Below are 21,795 nucleotides of genomic sequence, written 5' to 3' on the forward strand. Positions count from 1 at the left end.
ATTGATTGCCACTTTGTGAGGGAGAAGGTCCTTACTGAAGAGATAAGCACAGAACATGTGGGCTCAGGTGATCAATGGGCAGATTTGTTTACAAAAGGCTTAAGCTCAGGGAGAGTGAACTATATATGTAATAAGCTGGGATTATATGACATATATTCTCCAGCTTGAGGGGGAGTGTTAGAGCTAGCCGAATAAGGGTAGATTAGTCATTTTATTTCTGTTAAGTTATGTGCTTATGTGGCAGTTTTAATAGAGACTTCCTGTCCCATACTTAAGTTGGGGGGGGCAGTTTAGTCTTTGTACAACTAATTAGAGGCTAATTCATATTAGGGTCGACTGATAGGGCTTAAGCTATCAGGTTCGACTGTTCCTTTTCTTCTTCTTCTTCCTCTGGTTCGAACTGCTGAAGCCACTGAGATAACATTTGGATTTCCAAATTTTCAGCCAGGAAATGCTGTAGAAATTTTTTCTACTTGGCCAAAGTTAAGAGGAAGTAAGAAAGCAAGGATTCTCTGGAGCTGCTTACCATTTGCTATCTGCTGGAACATCTGGAAGGAGAGAAATAGAAGAGTTTTTGAAGATAAATACTGGAATATGGAAAAGATCGTGACAGCTATCAGTAATTCAGTTGCAGAATGGATTCTGGTCTCTCCAGCTTTTAGCCAAGTTTCTAAAGAAGTTTTGGGTGACAGATTAGGGGAGATTTTGGAATATCAAATTTGTAACCTGGATGGCTTTTAGTTTGATGCTTTGTTTAGCTTTTGTTCTGTTTGTATGAGGGTGATGCCTTATCACCTATCATGATGTAACTTTGTCCTTTTTACCTTCAAAAAAAGTTTGTTTTTGAAGATAAATAAAAAATTTTATTAAAACAAGAAAAAAGGATACTAGGAAAGGTGATAGGCAATCACCCAAAGGTTGTTGTTTGAAGTTAAAAATACTATTCAGATAAGCTGCCCAAACAAGGAAAGACTCTTTATGAAGGCATGCATCTACTCCACACAACATCAATAGGAAAGCCATTAACCTCTTGCCTTTTCATTTGGTTATAAAACGATTTTACTGAAAAATGACCAGGTTGTTATTTGTGTTGGTAACTTTTAATTGTTCCTTTTGGATACTTGTAGTTTTAGGTGGTTGGGTTTGCTGGAAAGTGTTATAGTCTTTGTCCTTGTATCTGTCTGGATTCCACAGTCCATTGTTGATATATACCATTGTAATTGTATCCTTCTCTTTAGCTACAGATTTTGTGTATCTGATAAAACAGAAAAGGAAAATGTCCAAAGCACTAAACAACAGAGTCAAATTCTTAAGAAAACAACTCACTCAATTCAATATAAGTGAATAAAAATTATGGGACATATCTATCCCTTTTCACAGGGTTATTTTTTTGAAAATGATAACTGTATATTATGCATTAGATATAAGAAAAAATGTATCTGAGAAGATGTACAGGAGACTTGGTGCGCCGTTAACTTTTCTACACCTGGAAGTTACCAAGGCAGTGAGTTGTCACTTCAAAAACATTCCTTTTGTTACACCTAACTTGGCTAGCTCTTCCGCAATATAGTTCAATTCCCTAGTGGTCAACCTAAACATAGTGTGTATGAAAACCGCAATTTCCCTAGCTTCCCGTCAATGAATAAACCACCCTCCAGGGGCTGTTCCTGTGCTTCCCCATCCAATTGATAGTGTTTGCTGTGTCTCCTCCAATGGATAGACAAGAAACACATAGTTGTTTGGAAATCCTTAGACTACTTGATGGTCACAGTACTTCAGCCTTAGTGAAATCTGTGACACCAACAGATCCACTGAAAGCTCAAACAACCCACCAATCCTTGCTAAAGAAGGATCCTCCAATGCCTGTAGTCTCGGGGTTCCCAAGAGCACTCCTATCTTAGTCTAATTTTATTCTCTTCTCGGATAGTGTTGGCCCGACTAGTGATCTGACCAGCTGGTGAGGAGTGCAGAATCTTCAATAGGTTCCTATTGAAATCTCCAAAAGATATATTGCCAAAAGCTTCTGAAGTAAGAACTTACAAATTAATCATATTTAGGATATGATTTCTCAAGTCTTCATAGGAACTGGTTTTATTCTAAAAACTCTTCTGTTTCTGTCATCTGCACTTACTGTATGAGTAATTGATCTCCAATAAATCTTCCCTCTCCTGTATAATCCTCTCCCTTTCTATTGCCAAATAAGACCTACAATGTATTCCAGGGAAGCCCACTTATAGTCTATCAAATTGAGAAAGTAGTGCCAAAGCCTTTTAGTTTCCACACAATGCAGAAGAAGATGCACAGCCATTTCTCCATCTTGGAGGTATAGAATACATACATGAGGTGAAATCCATCCTTTCCCCAGCCTCTTCTTTTGATGTACATAATAGGTGCAGTACTTGGGAGATCCTGGACATGTATCCTTTCCAGTCAAGGTGATTTGGAATTCAAATACTCCATTGAAGCTGAACTTCTTGCTTTGGGCTGCAGTACTAGGGATATGCCTTATGAACGGAAATTTATTGAGGAGGGATATGCAAATTCAGGAGTTGAATTGCTGCCTGTGTAGATGTTGAGACTGTTGACTGCCTTTGCATCCACTTCCCTGTAGCTGCAGAGTTGTGGTACCGTTTTATTAGGGCAGCACAGTTGTTTTGGACTATGCCTGGGTCTATAAAGGACCTGCTATTGGGATATGTCCTGTCAGGGTTAAGTAGGAGGGGGAAGTGCATTTGGAAGGCTATTTGGAAGTTGAAGGTGACTCACAGCTAGTAATTCATTGGACAAAGCAACTCAAAGAAGCACCTTGGAGATACAGACATGTGTTTAGGGAAATTGATGTAACCACAAAGAAATTAAATTCAAGCTTCAGCTGGGTAAGAAGAACTGCAAATGGGGTAGCTGATGCATTAGCTAAACAGGGAGTAGATAGGCCAAGTCTTTTCTGGGCAAACTTGTAAACGTTTTTGACTGAAGGGTGTTGGAATCTGCCAACAGTTGTAATAAGTTTAATCTTTAATTCTGAATGAAATCCTTTTGCTGATAAATAAATAAATAAATAATAAATATTAAATAATAAATACAGTGGGCAAGATTGAGTCCTGGATCTCTGTTGTAAAAGAGTTAAAGCACCAGGACACTGTTCTGCTGTTTAATTCAAGGGCTTGTGGGAAATCTGATGTATTTCTAGTTCCAGGTGGGACATCTTGGTTTCTCCTTGGCCTGTGTGCTTGTTGTATGTATTATATCCAGTTCTTTTCAACAATAAAATTCACTTTACCTTTCTTAAAAGTAAAAAAAAAAATCATTGAAGAGGTCAGTTCAGTTCAGGTTATTTGGGGGAGAGTAGAAATGGGGGAGTTTCAAATGGAGGAGATTCGGTATTAAATATAAATTAACGAAATTAATGGAAGAAGGGGAACCGAAATGATTCGGTTTGTATCGGCCTGTTTTGGGCTCGTATTGACCAATATAGATCCGAAACAGCCCGATACGGGCCTGTATCGGCTGATACATATGAAAAGAAGCGGAACAAATGATTGTTACATGTTCTGTGTATCGGGTTCTTATCGGAATGGTATGTATCAGCCAACACGGCTCAATACATTGTGATATTTTAAACCTTGGATCAAACCTCCAAACTTAAATTCTGGTCAGAAAACAGAATTAAAATATTGTATTTCAAACAAGCAATCCCAACAATATGAGAAAAATCCTGGTGGTATCCTATTGATGTCAATGCTTCTTTTTGTGTTTGCTTCACTCTCTAGTTAAAGATTGTGCTGTACTATTACTATAACTATAAAGAAAGCATTTTGTAAGGTTTGCTCGGTAGTTAATTTTAGCATTAACTTATCTGGTCACCCCCCCCATTCTGATTTTTCAGCAAAACAAGCAGATTTTGATTGATGCTGTTGTTCATGCTGTAAATGAGGACTATGTTGAGATGGCAAATGATTTCACCAGGCTCGGTTTCCTTGCTAGTGGAACCGATGTATCTCCCATTATTCCAGCTTTAGAAGCAATCTGGCAGAACTCAGCGGGAAAAGGATTATCAGATTTTAATTTTCGAAGTGTTACTGGTAAGCTTCACTCTGTTCTTTTCATTTTCTGTGAGACAAGGAAAAAAATGAAAATAAAGGATGAAATTCTTCTTCATTCTCTGCTATATAAAATTTATACTTTCCTCTTATTCTTTCATAAACTTTTTTCTTTCTTGATTAGTGTATTCTTTCATAACTATCAATACAGTATTTACATTTGGAACTTATACACAAGGTTGTTTCCAATTTGCAAGATAATATTATAGTATAATTTTCTTAAGATGGCAAACAATTGATGCCTTTGTGTAAAAAATATTCAAGTAACATACTTCTCCATTAGCTTCTCCAGAAAGCCTCTTCTGTTTCAAACATAATATCCCTTGGGTTGTAGAGCCTTATTATTCACCGCTCTCTGACTCTAAAATCCCAACTATTCAATTTGTTTTGGCCCACAAACCAGTTGTCACTTAACAAAATAGAAATTTTATTTTGTATCCCCTACCTTCTTGTAAGAAGTCCTTTTGGATCTTCACCACCAATGATGAACATCCAGTAAAGAGTAATGCAATAAATTGGTGGACTGGAAAGGGCACTTTCAATGGGAGTGATCCTCCCCTAAAAAATAAGTACCATTGTTGCTACCCCTGCTAGCCTCTTATCATTTATTTTATTTATAACAAGATCACATATTTTTGTCCTCCTAGAATCTGCTTCTATCAGCCAACCCAAATAGGAAAAGGGAAGATAGCCCACCATACCAAGCATCTGACACAGTACTCCATGATCCTTTCTTGTGATGTTCCTACCTCTATCAACACACTCTTCCTCATATTTATCTGAAGTTCTAGTGTCGCTTCTACGCCCCCCCCCAAATGACTATCCTTATCACATGGTTTTGATTTACTTATGGTTTGACAAGTACTGTTATGTTGTCTGAATTCTGAAAACTAAAGGTTAGAAATGGAATTATCTGCAAACCAAAGGTGAGAAATGGAATGTGCTCTACCTTCGACTCAAAAAGCTTCTTTCAGGCCCTGTTTCCTCTATCATCACAAATTATCAACTATGATGTGATCTTCACTGGTGAGAGGAAAAAAGGTGTTGGGAGGGGGTTCCCTTGCTTCAATCTCCTTAAACTAGAAAAAATATTGTAGGTGATCCATCTATCAATATAAAGAATTTCTATAGGAATGTGCCCCTTTTCCACTTTCTTTATCTCTCCTCAAATCATATTTTCTCCATGGTCTAATTAAAAATCTCATTTACATGATCATAAACTCTTCAAAGTCACCAACCTTGCTTTTGCCTTACCATGGAATCTATGCACTTGCTAGTGACAACACTCCATCAAAAGTTTGGCTCCCTAGCACATATGCTCCTTGATTCCAGAACTTTCCAGCTTCACTTCATTGAGCCAGTTTTCTAGTATGTTTATCGTGATTTTGCGTTCACTTGTCACAAGAATTATCAGTCTAAGGTCCTACAATATCTATGCCCTAGCTATCTTTGGAACAAGGCAACAAATTATGATTTGAACATTTAAATCCCTGTCCCACCAGCCCATATGATGGAACTTTTCCATGACTCTCATCAAACCCCCTTTAATTATAATCCAACTAGCCTTGAAGAAACTAGAAAGTCATTGTGAAACCATCTAGCCCTGATGCTTTATCATGGTACAATGATGGCCTTAAACACACCCTCCTTAATTCCTCTCACTTCACTACATTGTATTTCCTCTTACTGGTGGACTTCCATCCTACAGTTACCCAAGAAGGAATTACATGACCTTGAATAGGGATCTAACAGTGATAGAATCTTTTTTTTTGAAGATAAATAAAAAAGAAAATTTGTTAATTGATCGAAGTCGTGCAGTGAGCAGAGTGTGGGATCCTACAGTGATGCAGCTGTGCAGTGAGCAGAGCAAACTATTCTTTTGCCTTTTTCAGTGATATAAGCTTTATAGAAGTACCACTATATTGAACAGCAATAATTTTGTATTTGGTCAAAATCTTGGTTAATTGATCAAAGTTGGCAGCTCTAATATACCAATAGACTATGGGAACAAATAGGATGGATGGATTGTTAGACTTGGATTGGACCAGATGGTTGGATTTTCAACTCAAGAACTAATGTGGCTTTCTGGTTTTTAGAATGTTTTCAGTTCCCCCCGCCCCCCCCCCCACCCCCCCCCCCCCCCCAAAAAAAAAAAAAAAAAAAAAAACTACTGACCTGCTATTATTAACCTGGAGAAACTGGTGAAAACCAGCTCAGTTTTAGCAACAAACTGCTTTCCATAACCAGCCCAGCTCATTGCTTCACCATAAGTCATAAAATGACAATAAAGAGAGTTGAACATATGACCTTCTGTTTACAAAGAATGACATATTACTGTTAAGATATGATACCATTTGTGTTTATTTAATGTATATATAATAACAATCAGAGCCCAGCTAAAACACATGCCAATTTATTTATTTATTTACGATGCCAGAAGGGTATGATACTGGAAGAACTTTGACCAATCAGAATCCCCCCATGAATTTTGATGAGTTCTAATTGGTCAATGGTTATCACTTCTCCGATACTGGTTGATTGGTTATCAGTTTTGTATATATATATATATATGATGTCATGGGTTACTGGGTCAAGTCAGTGGTCAAACTGTTTGACCATTGAACTGGTGGCCTTTTCTAGTTTTGTGAAAGTCTGAGTCTGATGACATTGCAAGAAACCTCCTTGTTACTGTATGTGTGACTCTCACTGCATATGACTTGCGTTAAGATTCACCATTCTCCTACCTCTTCAAAAAATCATTGTGCTCTATCCACATATTTATAAAACAAAAAGAAAGAATATGGTTATTTTTTGTGGACATTTTTACTTGTGGTTCTACTTATGACTAAAATTAATATTTCCTTGTGTATAGTTAAATGACAATTTATGCTTTAACTCTCCTAATATAATGTACATGTATTAAATGATGCAGGGAAATTTAACCAAATGGTTTACCAGTACCCTATCCGGATCCCTGAGAGGTTCTCTCTTGTTATCCGTTCTTTATTAACTCAGGAGGGCATTTGTTTCACATTGAAGCCAGATTTTAAATTTCTGGAGGTGAAGATGGTTTCTTTTCTTTGATAATTACTGCTTTATGGTCAATAACAAAAAATTTCCATTAGTTTATAGAAGATGTGCACAAAGAAGAGGATAAGGTATATGTATTATTAGTAACAAAAGTTGCTTGTTAAGATGAAGACAGTATGCTTAGAAGCATATTTGATCTTATGAAGTGAATGTGTGGTTATGTGTTTCTGAATATTTTTTTTTGATAAGCATTCATTATGAAAAAGAGGGGAAGGAAGAAAAATCAGCCATAGGGAATGTTCCTTATCTCAAAAAGGTCCCCAAAAACATGAGCTAATGGGCAGCCAAATCCATAATACATATTTTTGGATTGTTAACCATAAAATCTTATTAATATATGAAAAATAATGGATTAAAATACAAGTCTGCTAAGCAAGATGATTACAAATTTACAATCCCTCGGGTGTTGAGGAAACACCGAGGCAGAAAAGTCAAAAGAAGCTTTCAAATTACAGTTATGTAATTCAAGTACATCCAAAAATTTGCTCCTAAATCTGAGCAACAAACTCAGGAATTACTCCCCAATACAAGGCTTTTCTGTTAACTCTCTGCCTGCCTAGTCTATCAAGTAAACCATTGATTGATCTATGGTTCCATGTAAATGTTGCCCCCAATTCCCTAGCCATTTGTAATCTCACTGTGTGTCTAAAAATCCATGAGCTCTTGCTGTTGTTTTTGGTTCAGCCCCGAGTTGTTCTTGACATCCTCTCACTGTATGGCTCAGTTGGTAGGACCTCTGACTTATTGTAGCAGAGACCAGGGATCAAATTCCACTGCCACCAGGGTTTGGGGTGGGGGATGTGTAGCTAGGGGTGTCAACGGTATTTGAAAATCCGATTTCGAATTCGAGATTCGACATAATCGAATCGAATTTGGATGATTCAAATATCTAATCGGTCGAATTCGGATATGACCTGATTCGATTCGATAAATATCCGAATTTGACCGATTATTTAATTCTTATATATAATATATAAATATTTAAATGTTTTATATAATTTAAATACTTTATATAAATAAAGCATTTATTTTATATATTTATTAATTACCTAAAATAATTAATTAGTCAAATTCGAATTCGAATAGAATCGAATATTCAAATATTTAATCGGATTCGAATGCGAATATTAATTTTCTATGTCCATCGGATATCGAATCGGATTCAAATTCGGATATTGCCTGATTCGGTTCCAATTTGATCTGTTTACACCCCTATGTGTAGCCCCATGAAGCAAAAAAATAAAAATAAAAAACTAGCAATACAGCCAACAATTCAGCCCTTGCAGAATAAGTCCGTAATAAATATTCAACCAAACATTGATCAGACATCCAAGACTGACTGTTTCTTAATGGGTAAGATCAACAAAAACACTAAGAATCAATTCATGGAAATAAAAATAAAATACAAAGCCAGACAGAAACCTGAGTGGACTACACTGAACACCTGAGTGCAATACCTGAAGAACCAAACCCATTAAATGACAATTCAAATGCAAATGATCACACAACCTGCACATTTCAAGTGAGACATCTCCTGCAAATAAGATTATTAAAGCGAAGCCTACAACCAAAATCAGTACATACTTCTCTTGCTGCAGCTGTAAATGCTCCTATGGATCAAGAGGAATATCTGCAAGCCACTTTTTGGTGTAATGGTAAAATCTCAGGCTGGCAAGCAAGAAAACATGAGTTTGAGTCTGAGAATGGCCACTTTGCACCTCAAAAAGTCCAAAAGTTAGGACTGTATTTAGTCTACCCCCTCCCAAAACCTCAGATAGCTAGGAGGCTAGGTCAGCATTGGGTAATAGCCTTATCTGCTTGCCATGAAGAGATTCTAAACTATAAAAAGTTTTAAACTCTTAAGAGTTTATGCTTTATTAAGAGAATTACATTGTTGGGATGTCTTGTCAGAGAGATTGTTAACTTCATAACATGCCCACCTTTGCTATAAATTATTCTGTTCCTCCTGCATACATTCCAACATCAATAGATGATCTTTAATTTTCATCATTTAAAAGGAAAAATTCTTTTACCTGAATCTTGTTGAGCAATGATGATGATTAGAACTGTTTTTAGTCATTTTAGGTTGCCTATCCATATGTGGCAAAGCGTCTTTTGACAGATCCTAATCCTGCACTACGTGAACGGCTCATACAGGTCAGTTCTACTCCAGAAATTGTATGCTACTCATACTGAGCCTATTTTTCATATCTTTTTAGTAGTGAAAATTAGTTATTTAGGCTCAGTTTGGAAAGAGTATAAATGCAAATACATACAAAATAATATAAAACATAAGGTTTTGCACTCTATATATTTGCATTTGTACTCATTCCAAACTGGGCCTTAGGTTTTGTATAATGTTTGACAATGAAGAGAAATTTTATGGTCCATAAGTGGTTAGGGTACAAGGAGGGAATGAAATGATTGTCCTCATTCATATTGTGCCTAGCCTGTAGGACTTTAGGGCCAGATTGGACCTAGATACTTGTCTAGATTTTTTGGGCCGGGTTGGACTTTAGCTAAAGGACAAGCCCTGTTGGGCCCATTTCTGGCACTACCTGGATTAATCTCATTTTTTTATAGTTTTTTGATCAGCAGCACAGAAAATCAAACTTTCATTAATATTTTAAAAGAAAAGGACTGCAACAAGAAGTTGTGAGAGACTAGCAAACCCATTACAAAACCAACCACCCTACTGTATTATAATTGTGCTAGCCCAGTACATATGTTGTCTTTGAACCCCTTGCTTAGTTAAATCATCTGCCAAGCTGTTAGCAGGTTCTCTAACCCATTTGAATTGCCTAAATTCATTTCTAAGCTGCCAAACTACCCCCTCACCTTTTTCCAACCATCCCACTACAGCACTACTATCTTCGAATCACCTTCAATGATCAAGCTACCAATTCCCATCTCTTTAGCTTTCTCAACCCCAAAAACTGCTGCTAGAAGTTTGCTCTTACCATATCACCTTGCACAATTGGGCCCGCATACAAGGCACAAGTAATACCACCCTCATCTCTAATCACCCCTCCAATTCCTGAGGGGCCTGGATTGCCCAAACTACTGCCATCAAAATTCAGTTTTATCTTTTTTTCTTTGTATATTTGGATTAGACTCGTAATGTATGCATACATATTGGCATACATATGATGCTTATATGAAAGACTATAGGATAGAATGTTCATTAAGTAGTACATATTTAAACATTTTTCTATCTATTTATGTACTAGATATGCATGAATAGGCCACATGGACACACTTGATACTTATGTAATGTTCATGGCATATACATGACTTACATACAGGTACATCCCTCTAGATACAAATTTATGAGTTATCACAAGACATGTACACATCACATGAATACACAAATGATATAGCTAAGCATGCATATATAACATATTTCCTTGCATAAGCATTTATTGCACTATCAAATTGAAAATTAAGCAAAACCAAGGATTAATTTGGTGGCTAAGGGAAACTAATCTAAGTTTTAGGCTTTGACTTTGCAGTACTACTCTTTATAAAATAATCACTTATTAGCCAATCCTTAAGGGCCAATTTTCTGGCCTGATGAAATGCAGAGTTGGGCCAGTGGGATGGAGAATGATTTAATTCAAGAGGACATTCAAGGTTGGCCTGAGAGATTGTTGGGTAAAGGAAAGTATGGGCTACATTACAGGGCCAAGTATGGGAGTAAATCCCCTAGATCCAATATATGCTCCATGGCCGTCTATAAGAAATATAGAAGAGTGCTTGAGGAAGGTTTTATGCAAGCCAGATTTGAAATGAGTCACAAAACAATTGGGTATCTCTTCTTGGGACTCAAAAACTGAACCATCTACTTCAAGTTTAGACACTAGATTTTTCCTCCTCCTTCCATTAGCCAATTAATGAAAAAATTTGGTGTTTCTGTCACCTTTCTTGATCCATTTATATATCTAAATTTTTGCCTCCAAGAGACTTCCTCTCGCAAGAGGACCTCTTCTAAATCCCCCTTTAACTTCCATCTCAACTCCCTTTCCTGTAGATTCATTAATCTTTGGGACTCCTTCATATACAATTCCCCTATCTGAGCCATCAGAGAAGATTTCACTTCTTCTATTCTCCCAAAATGATCCCTATTCCATTCTTTTAATTTTGCTCTAAGGCTTTTTAATTTTTTGTGAAACTTCACACCTTTCCACTTCACCCCACTTATTTCTACCCTCCACTAATCCTCTATGTTCTTCAGAAAATCCGGGTGTGTTAACCACATGTTTTCAAATCTAAACTGTCGGGGTCCACACTTAAAGGTTTCCTGTCCTAGCTTAACGGGACAATGATCTGAAGTGACTCTAGGCAAAGCTTTGGAAATCAAATCTCTCCAATGACTTTCCCAACTTTCATTAAAGAGGAATCTATCTAACTTTGAGAAGGTTGGGGTTTCCTGGAAATTGGACCAAGTGTACTAAGCTTGCAAGAGAGAGAGAGAGTTCCTTTAATGCACAACTATTAATGAAATCATTGAACTTCCTTATACTAGTTGTGATGGTTTGTTGGGGATTGTTTGATTCATTGGTAAATTGAATTACATTGAAGTCCCCCCCTAAACAGCAAGGACCATCCCACAATCCTTGAATCCCAACATGTTTTCTCAGAAATCATTCCTCTCTATAATTGCTTGGTCCATACACATTCGTTAACACCCATGTGAAGCCATCATCCACCCCTCTAAACTTTAGAGACATTGTGAGGTTTCCTATTTATTCCTCCACCACCTCCACTACTTCTCTCCAAAAAGTGACAATACCCCCCGAGGCCCCCCCAAGAAGGTGTAGAGACCTAATTAATTCCTCTAGATTTCCAAACACTTCTAGCCCATCTTCTACCAAGCTCCGCTAGTTTAATCTCTTGCAATATAACAATATCCGGCTTTTCCCTTCTAAGGAGATCCTTAACTAATCTTCTCTTCCTTGCACTACCTAAACCTCTCACATTCCAACTAATGATTTTCATAGGAACATGGAATTTGGAACCCACCTCAAGTTACAAGCCCTTAGGAATCTTCCTTCTCTTCCCCCTTCCACTAAATTCTAAGTCTCCCTCTATGCCAGAAATCAATCTCGTCACCTCTGATCTTTTCTTCTTCCTTCGGCTTTGTATTAAACCAGAATTAATTGAGTTCACTCTTTTGACCTTTGAGACCTCCACATTTTCTGGGCTTTCTTCCAAAGAATCTTTGACATTCTGATACTCCTCAAGGGGAACACAAATTTGTCCCCAAATTCTCTCTAATTCCTCCTCCTGCACTTTCCCAAGAGCCAGATATCCTCCTGCATTTTCGCAACCTTCAACCACCTTCTCTGCTACCCCTTCCAGTAGATTGTGAGTCTCTATATTTCCCTCCAACAGTTCCTCTTTTCTGCTTAAACTCCTCAAAATACATGCATATTTGATCCCAAATATTCTCCAACTCTTGATTCTTTCTTTTCCTCGTATCCTCCTCCCATCTTTTACCCCCACTATCCTCCCTCAATACCCTCCTTTCCGGGGCCACTCCTTCTGATTGAGGTGCTAGAGTACCTGTGCCAGACACATGACCCACATCAGTACCATAAACCGAAAGACAGACATACCTGAGTTTGTTGGAGGAACAGACAGTAATGCTGGAGGACTAGAAGGGGGGGGGGAGCGGGTCAGAGGCCATCCCTCCTTTGTTAACCAACTGTGGGGTAGTAATAAAAGGCTCAACCAAATCCAAATTAGCCTTATCATCCAAATCCACCTTTGAGTGTTGTCTCCTCTCTGATGATTTTGTGTTCAGTGACCGAGAGAGTTCCTGTCCCTCTAGGCCTCTATCCGTTTTTAACTGCTCTAATGGACCAGGAACACTTGTTGGATTAGCTGTACCCTGACTCTCTTGTGTGAAATCTACTAATTGCCTGGCTTCCTTAGGTGGAGTTGGATTCTGAGAGGGATTCTGGATGACTTCTGTCAACTTGTCTTCCAAGAAGAGTTGTTCGGTGTGGAGACTTTCAACGTCGAGAAGACTCTTAGATTGTAGCTGTTCCACACTACCAAGGCTTGAAGAGTCGTCGGTTTTAATCCTTGCAACACAACTTTTGTTCAAATTTATTTGCAAGTTTGAGGTCTGGTCAAACAATTTCACCACCAACTATAGATTCTTCATATTCCTAGCATCATCACCTTCACACAATATTATAATATCATCTACAAACATAAGATGGGTGATTGGAACATTTTTTTCCTCTACAAGCTGGACTGCTGGAAAAAATCCTTCACTCCATTGAGCAGAATGAATGATGACAAGATTGTAAACATCCATCTGTCCACTTACACAATTTGTCCCCAAATCTACAATTTTTCATCACCTCTATTAGGAATGACCAATCCACAAAATCATAGGCCATTCTCTATATCAAGCTTACACACAAAACCTTTATGCCTAGATCTTGTCAACTCCCCCAAACATTGATTGGCAATTAGAATTTGATTAGTAATTTGCTTCCCTTGGATAAATGCCCCTTCAAATTGACTAATGATGGAAGGAAGAAAAGTCAAATTTTTCAATAATTTGTAAATGCTGGTCACCAAGCTAATAGGTCTGAATTCTTTAGAGTGTGTGGCTTCCAACTTCTTCAGAATTAATGCTAGAAAGGTAGCATTAACGCTAGGGCTAATAAAATGTCTTTCAGCTAACTCAAGAAGTTCCAGTTGGAAAGAGGATTCTTGTAGGAGGAGATCTAAATGGTCATGTGAGAAAACTAAGTATAGGTTATTATAGGGTGCATGGTAGATTTCAGTTTGGGGAGGGGAATGAAACAAGAGATACAATTCTAGAATTTGTAACAGCTTTTGATCTAGCAATAGTAAATACATACTTAGAAAAGGTGATGCTTTTCTAGTTGGAGGTTTAATATGGCAGAACAGGATTCATATAGCCGGCACCATATGGTTGGGACAAGGCTTACTTGAGTTGAGTTGAGATGAATATATCAAAAGGTGATGCTTTTCTAGTTGGAGAGGTGGAAAGATTGGGGAAGTTGTAATCGTTAAGAGTTGCTTGTCGCATCTGCCTACATATTGCCTATTGTTCTTTTTCTTTTTTGAAAACAGGTAAAGTATAATGTCATTAAAAGAAAGAAAAGAGAAAAAAACACGTACAACAAGATGCTGTACACAGGGATTTACAAAACACTGCCCAAGCCGACCTTTACCCCCCAGCCCTGCTTCACAAAAAGATATTCTCATGTACAAAAAAGTGTTGTAATTTCTATCTTTGAACAATTTGTTTACAGATAGCCAAGACATCAGATTGCCCACTATTCTCTGAAGCACTGAGTCGGGAGATCTGCTCTTGTTCTTGAAAATTCTTGCATTTCTCTCTTGCCATAAACGCCAAAAAACAGCTGCAGATGCCATATTCCAAGCCAGTTTTCCTTTCAAGGATAAACCCCCTATGCTCAAACCTCTTACAAAATCCATAACTGATTCTGGACAGCAGCTTTTTATTTCAAACAGGTTCCAGATTTTGAACCACACTTCTTGGGCGAAACTACAGTGTAGCAGCAGATGATTCACAGATTCCTCCCGAGCCTCACAGAAGACAGAGTTAGTGGATGCCAATTGCATCCCTTTTCTTACCAAATTGTCCCTGGTTAAGAGTCTATTCAGACAGGCCATCCAAACAAAGAAGGCCACCTTGGTGGGGACATTCTTACACCACACGACCTGTACTGGAATGTTCTGCTCTTCTGATCTTGAGATAGCATAATAGAAGGATTTAACCAAAAAATTCCCAGATTTGTACCATTTCCATGCTCTTCTGTCAGCACTCCAAATGTCCACCTGAATATCATATAATCTTTGTAGTTACTCCACCATTGTCTCTATTCCCAATCATTCAAAAGTCTACTGAACTGAGGAACCCTCACCACACTGCCTTTTTGCACCTGCAAATTTTCTGCCACACTTGATTCTATGTTTACTGCCACCTCAAAAAGAGCAGGAAAACTCTCCTTCAGCGGTCTGTCTTCACACCACGTGTCTTCCCAGAATTTTACCCTGAGACCATCACTGATTTTAAATCTTACTCCTTTTAAAAAGGGGTCATGAGCTTTCTCAAAATCTGTCCATATTGAGCATCCATAATTTTGATTTAGGCTTCCTGGCTCCCAGTCTGAATTGCTGAAGCCGTACTTAGCTGCAATTACTCCTCTCTAGAGTCCTCCCCGATTGTTTCCAAATCTCCAATACCACTTGCCTAACAGAGCAATGTTGGTGTCCCTTACCCTATGCATACCCAAACCTCCTTTTTATTTTGATTTACAGACCTTGCTCCAATATTGCCTATTGCTCTTCTCTATTCCAGTTTCAGTGAAGAAGATCCAAAGCTATTTCCTATGGCTAGTTAAAGGTGGTAGTGAGATTTGTTGCATGCAGTCTTAAAGAAGATGAGAATTTTTGTACTTACAACATTCGGGTTGGTGCCAAATGCTTCTGGGTAAAAGACACCTTAGTGAAGTCAATATTTGGATTAAGATAGTAGGTATGGAAGCCAAATTTGGAATTTGGACAATCTGGATGTGGGAATTTCTAACCCATGATACCAGGATACCTGTACAAAGGTGCCATATTGTGTTTGGTTACAGTGCAAATCTTGATCAGGTGCAAAACTTTTACCTGGTTCAGTTTTGATTTTTGTCTCTTTTGCACTCACTGGCAGTGCAAATTTCACATCCCAAAAACTGATCCAAAATTTGCACCATCTTCCTCCTACCTCAATTGTTTCTCATATAAAGTGGGGATCACATCATCTTGCATCCTACGTTACTCCTAGACAGATAACCCACCTCCTACCTCCATTCTCTTTCATTTAAAGTGGAGATCACTTCATTTTACTTCTCACAAACAAATAAGACGGTCAAATCTGAAGCAAAAGTAAACCAGAATTTACACAGCCCTTTTCCACTCCCATGCATTTACACCAGTGCAAATGAAATTTGTACTGCAACCAAACACAGCTGAAAGGATTATGGAATATGGTGAGATACGACAGTGGGTTCATTTTTTTTGGGGAAGCTTCATTATTGGTTGTTCTTGGATCAGTACAATATAATCTCAGTAGAAAGGTTTGGACAGCCTGTTTTGATATAAAAACTGTAAAAAAAGGATTGCAAATGGGTTGGCGGATACCCTAGCAAAACAGGGGGCAAATAGATCTACCTTGTACTGGGCAGAACTGTAACTGTTTGTAGATTGGGTTAACGCAGTGCTGCAACCTATAACTATTGTAATTCAATATTTCTCTGTTATTAATAAAAGTCTTATTTGCTGATAAAAAAAACTGTAAAAGAAAGAAGAAAAGAAAGAGGAGAAAATGTTTCAGCTAAGAAAGAGAGAGAAGAGAGATAGAAGAGAATGGGAGAAGCTCAGAATTAGGTCTGGCCGCCCCTTTCATTAGATTATATATTCATAAAATAAAAGAGAGTACAAAGACAAGTATGCCCTTAGTAAGTCGGCTACTTGTGAGAACTTAAAAACACTCTTAACTTAAAACATAAGCTAATGGGCCTAAGGCCCAATAACTCCCTAACTATGCTATGTAAATAAAAAAACATGTTATATCAGCCCAAAACTCAACACAAGTCTAACAAAAAATCCTAGGTTGATGGATTGTTTGGAGGAGTTAGACAATAAAAGTTGGATTCAGATTTAGAAGAAATCTCATAAACTAGTTGAAGGAGTTCTAGTTATTATTGTGGATAGTGTAGTATCAGTTTAGAAAATGGAGGGATCCAAAAGGACTGTCCTCAGTCAGGGTCTATTTTCTTATCTTTGGATGCTAGTAGTAGAAGGGTTCTTCTAGCTAAGATGATCTAGAGGGGCTGTATTCTTCTGAAATCTCTCTCTCTCTCTCTCTCTCTATTATGTGGCAGACTACATTAGATAGGATTTTTGTGTTAGATTACCTTACCAGTGGGCAGATAGCTTAACAATATATGCAAATTATTATATGAGCAGAAAGTCATAATCACTTGCTACTGCTAGTTTTTGTGGGGCCTCCTTAATTAAGGTGATTGAAGGGAGTGAATATGAGTTGGCAGAAAATTCTGTTGTCAAATTCATTCTTGAAAAAATGTTGCTTACCTAAATGTTAAAACATGTTCCTTCTTGAAAATATGCTAGGGTATATGGAACAAATAGGAGAGGAATCCTTGCATCTTTAGGAGCAAGGGTATTTCTTAAGAGTGATTGGACAAGAGGCTAAATGGTTCTGCTGCATTCATATCCCTATTTATAGGAGTTAAATATGTATATGTGTTTAGGCTGTTCTTGGATGGGAGTAGTTGCTTTTGCCTTGAGGCTCATTTTGTATAGGCCCGGTCTAGATTCCATTAATAGATGGTTCACTTTGTCATATGGGATTTTGGGCATCTCATGAATTAATATTTTTAAGGTAAAGACTTGATTGGTGTTTCCCAAGCAATTCAAGCATCAAGATCTTTTGTATTAGAAATACTAGTATTTCAGAAGTAGGCTGGCTATGTGAGAAGGGGCAAGGTAAGATGTATTTGTATGGGTATTAGGAACAGAACTTATTAATCTTTTGCTGTTTTGTTTTATAGTCCAGTATTCCCATTTTTCTAAATTTTTATAGTAGTCATCTCCTAGTCCTAGCACAGCAAAAATAGGTAGTCTACTTTTATTTGTATTTCTCAATACTTTGACCAAGGAGACATGCTAACTTCAATGGTTTTCTTTGGGAATGCTCTATCCCATATTTTGTTTACCATTCTGATCAGAGAAACAACGAAGTGTTAATACCCAAGACTTTGGGTAGATACCTAACCGCACTCTAGATTTATAGATCATTCTGGAAATGTTGACTACAATTTTCTTATTGTATAGGTTCTTTTTAAAGATGGAGTTTTTCAGTGGAAACGGCTTGAGAACCTCATAATTCTAGCAAAGGAGAATGTGGTGAAAATGAGTAGCAACCCAGCAATGCTAGTGAAGAACAAGTCTGTGGTTTGGTTCACTTGATTATGCTTAATGTTTCACGCTGTTTAAGCCTTGTAGTAACATATATTCATATCTTTTTTTTTTTCCAGAACACAAAAGACCAAGGATTGGCAAGTTGAAAAGAAATTGGACCTTACTGATACCATCAAGGATGGAGCTCGCCTTTTCCTAATTGATGCAGGGATTCGCAGACAGCTTCTTCTTGCTCTAACTGAAGATTCCAAGATGCACATACAAGAGGTTTGTAGTGTCAAGCTTAGGAGAAAAATTAGAATAATTGGATCTAGTTTACTCATATTACTGAAATAATGATTTTTTTCCTCTTAGCTTGTTGACGTGTATAGACTGATTGAAGGTGATATAGATCTACCCTCAGTAGCTTTGGAGGTTATACAAGGTAAAACATTGCTTTCTTCCTCAATGTATCTGATTCCTTAAATTTCATGTTTCTAGGATCCAACATAAAGTAAAACATACATTCTGTTAAATCTGTTTGCTTATTGGATTGTATGGTGTGAGTTGCAGAGTTGCCAGCTTTTACACGGGATATGATGTTGTCATGGAGTGATTCTGTTTTATCAGACAAGTGATATGAAGCCTTCAAGTGTCTACCCTATGATTAGATCCTGAGTTTGTCGAGCATTACTTGTACTATAGCTAAAGCACCATTATTATATAATTTTGGTTATAGAATCCTAACAAATGTTGTAATATTGGAATCACATCATTCTCTGTATAGCAATTATCATTAGCCATTTATAAACATGTGGAAAGAATAAATCAAGATGGGAAAAAAGGGAATTTCACCATGTATTGTGTATATTTGTATCATCATCAGCATATATGTGGTTGGTATTTGGAAAAACAGAAGTGCCTTTACCACTTCAATTTACTGATATGGCATCCTTTTTAAATCATATGCTTTTAAGCCCTCCTTGCCCACTTCCATGTCCTTTATTTTTCCATCTTGTTGTTTTACAATGGTGTACCTGCACTTGTCCATTCCTTATCACTATTGTAATTGAGCTAAATAGGTGTTCGATTTCCACTGGACTCAACTTGATCTGATGGTTTGGAGATAATTTGCACAAAAATCAACATGACTTGATGGTCTCCAAACACTTTGGGGGTACCTGAGGCGATTGTGTGTATCTAAAATTTTTGTCGCTTAAGGCCCAGTATGGAAAGAGTATAAATACAAATATGTACGGCTCAGTTTGGAAGGAGTACAAATACAAATTTGCAGAGTACAAAATTTGTATATATTTGCTGTAAATACACATAAAATAGTTCAAAATACAAGGCTTTGCACTGTACACATTTGTATTTGTACTCCTTCCAAACTGAGCCTACAGTACAAATATATACAAATTAATACAAAATACACGGTTTTGCACTCTATATATTTTTTTTCGTACTCCTTTCAAACTAAATACAAATATATGGTATAAATATATGCAAAATAATACAAAATACAAGGTTTTGCACTCTATATATTTGTATTTGTACTCCAGCAAAAAAGCTCTGTAAAGCAAGCAGAATTTTCTGATATGAAAGAAAGATGTCTAAAGTTCAGGAATCCCATGGATACAAGGGAGCTGATGGCGGGGATCAAATGAACAATTGATAGTTAGGATATTCTACAAAAAAAAAAATAATAATAAAGTTTGATGGAATAGAAAAACCTGTTCACAGGCCGGGCTTTGTCTCTTTATTAACAGAACGTACAGGCCTGAGCCTGGGCCCGAATCTTATATAAAGCCCGAAGTCTGAACTGCACATAAAATGTCCTATTTTTGGTGTAACTTAATAAACTAATCTGTATAACTATATTAAGCTGAAATGTGTAAGAAGGCCCAAGGATGAGGGAAATGGAATCTAACAGTATTTTTTGCCTTTTTTTCATAGAACTTACAAGAATGCCACTCTCTATCAACTCTCTCTTTTGCTTTTTTTTTTTTTCATGCCACTCTACCAACTTTCTCTTTTGCATTTTTTTCTTTCAAATTACAAAAATGCTACTCTCCTACCAATTCTCTCTCTCTTGCTTTTTTTTTCTTTCAAATTACAAGAATGCCACTTTCTCTCCCAACAACTCTCTCTCTATCTCTCTCTCCTTATAAATTACAAGAATGCCACTCTCTCTCTAAATGAGGGAGACCTCAGCTCGGCATCTCGGCTGCTAGGGGACCTGCAATCAAAGGTAGTTGAGTTCGAGCCGAATTGAGCTCGAACTTCTGAGCTCAAGCTCAAGTCTCTAATTTTAATCGAGCTCGAGCTAGACGACACCTTGACCACTGAGAGAGACCTTGGTCATTGAGGGAGATCTCAGCTCAACACCTCGACAACTGAGGGAGACCTCAGCTCAACATCTTGTCAACTAAAGGAGACTCTAGCTCAACACCTCGCCTGCTAGGGAAACCTTAGATCGACACTTCAACAGCTAACAGAGGCATCAGTTTGGCACCTCTGCAATTGAGGGAGACCTCGACTTAGCACCTCGGCTGCTTGAGAGACCTGCAATCAAAGGTAGCCGAGCTTGAACTTCCGAGCCCAAGCTCGAGCTCAAGTCTCTAATTCAAATCGAGATTGAGTCTGATAATTTATGAGCAAGCCCCTACAACGTAGGGCCCCCTCTGCTAGTATTGTATTAATTTGGTAATAATTTAATAAACAAATATATACCATATACATTCATTATATATAACTAATGTATATTTTTATTTAGGGTTCCACTATGATATGGAAAAGATATGATATTTGAAAAACAACTGACCAATAAAGTGGAATCATAAACGTGGTAGCAAATAAGGTTTTTTTATCAAAATTCATGGATGGGTTTTGATTGGTCAAAACTCTTTCCATACCATCATAGATTTACCCTTTTATTATATGTAATAGTATTGGGCCGGGCTTATTTAAGAAAGCCTGAGACTGACCTAACAAATAATTGGGTTTCATATTTAAAGCCCAAGCCCGAGCCCGTGGGCCTAAAATTTTGTCCAACTTGAAAAATATCAGACTGGGCCATACCTGGCCCATCAATAGCTCTACTTGCAACTAAACCTGTTCATGGGCCGGCCCGGCCCGGCCCGGCCCGACCCCCAGACGGGCTTGAACAGGCTTTTTGGCCCGCGGGCTTAACCTCGGGCCAAAAAGCCCGGCCCGCATAAAATTCGAGCCGGTCTCGAGCTTTGCCAAAATAGCCCGGCCCGACCTATAGTTAAACCTAAGTAAAAACACTATGTGATGTCCATTTGAATAAATTTTTTGATTTGAGAATGTTGTTGATTCACTTGTAGGCCCATTGTTCATTTAAATAGGGGAAAAACATCTAAATTAAAATAGAAAATGTCCATTTGAATAGAGAAAAATTTGAATTTCTTTTATTAGGTTGGGCTTCGGGCTCGGGCTCGGGCTTCGGGCTTTTTATCAGGGCCGGGCTCGGGCCCAAGTTTTAGGCCCGTTGGTCGGGCCGGGCTCGGGCTCAGGCCTAACATTTTTCTGTTAATAAAGAGTCAAAGCCCGGCCCGAGCCCAGCCCGACCCGGCCCATGAATAGATCTACTTGCAACTCA

General features: G+C 37.8%; 1 protein-coding gene across 1 annotated transcript in view; it reads left to right on the forward strand.

Annotated features, from left to right (window-relative positions):
• Positions 1–19,137, forward strand: part of ACDO1 (Protein kinase superfamily protein) — a 34,849-nt gene extending 15,712 nt beyond the window's left edge. Inside the window, exons 8-14 of the mRNA XM_010276812.3 lie at positions 3,887–4,082; positions 7,033–7,160; positions 9,276–9,347; positions 18,105–18,217; positions 18,308–18,458; positions 18,546–18,615; positions 18,744–19,137. Of these exons, the coding sequence (XP_010275114.1) occupies positions 3,887–4,082; positions 7,033–7,160; positions 9,276–9,347; positions 18,105–18,217; positions 18,308–18,458; positions 18,546–18,615; positions 18,744–18,808 (795 nt within the window). The 3' untranslated portion in view covers positions 18,809–19,137. The remainder of the gene's footprint in view (positions 1–3,886; positions 4,083–7,032; positions 7,161–9,275; positions 9,348–18,104; positions 18,218–18,307; positions 18,459–18,545; positions 18,616–18,743) is intronic.
• Positions 19,138–21,795: the final 2,658 nt, after the last annotated feature.

Source organism: Nelumbo nucifera, chromosome 1 (genome assembly GCF_055504915.1).
Source record: "Nelumbo nucifera cultivar China Antique chromosome 1, China Antique-T2T, whole genome shotgun sequence".
Lineage (NCBI taxonomy): Eukaryota > Viridiplantae > Streptophyta > Magnoliopsida > Proteales > Nelumbonaceae > Nelumbo > Nelumbo nucifera.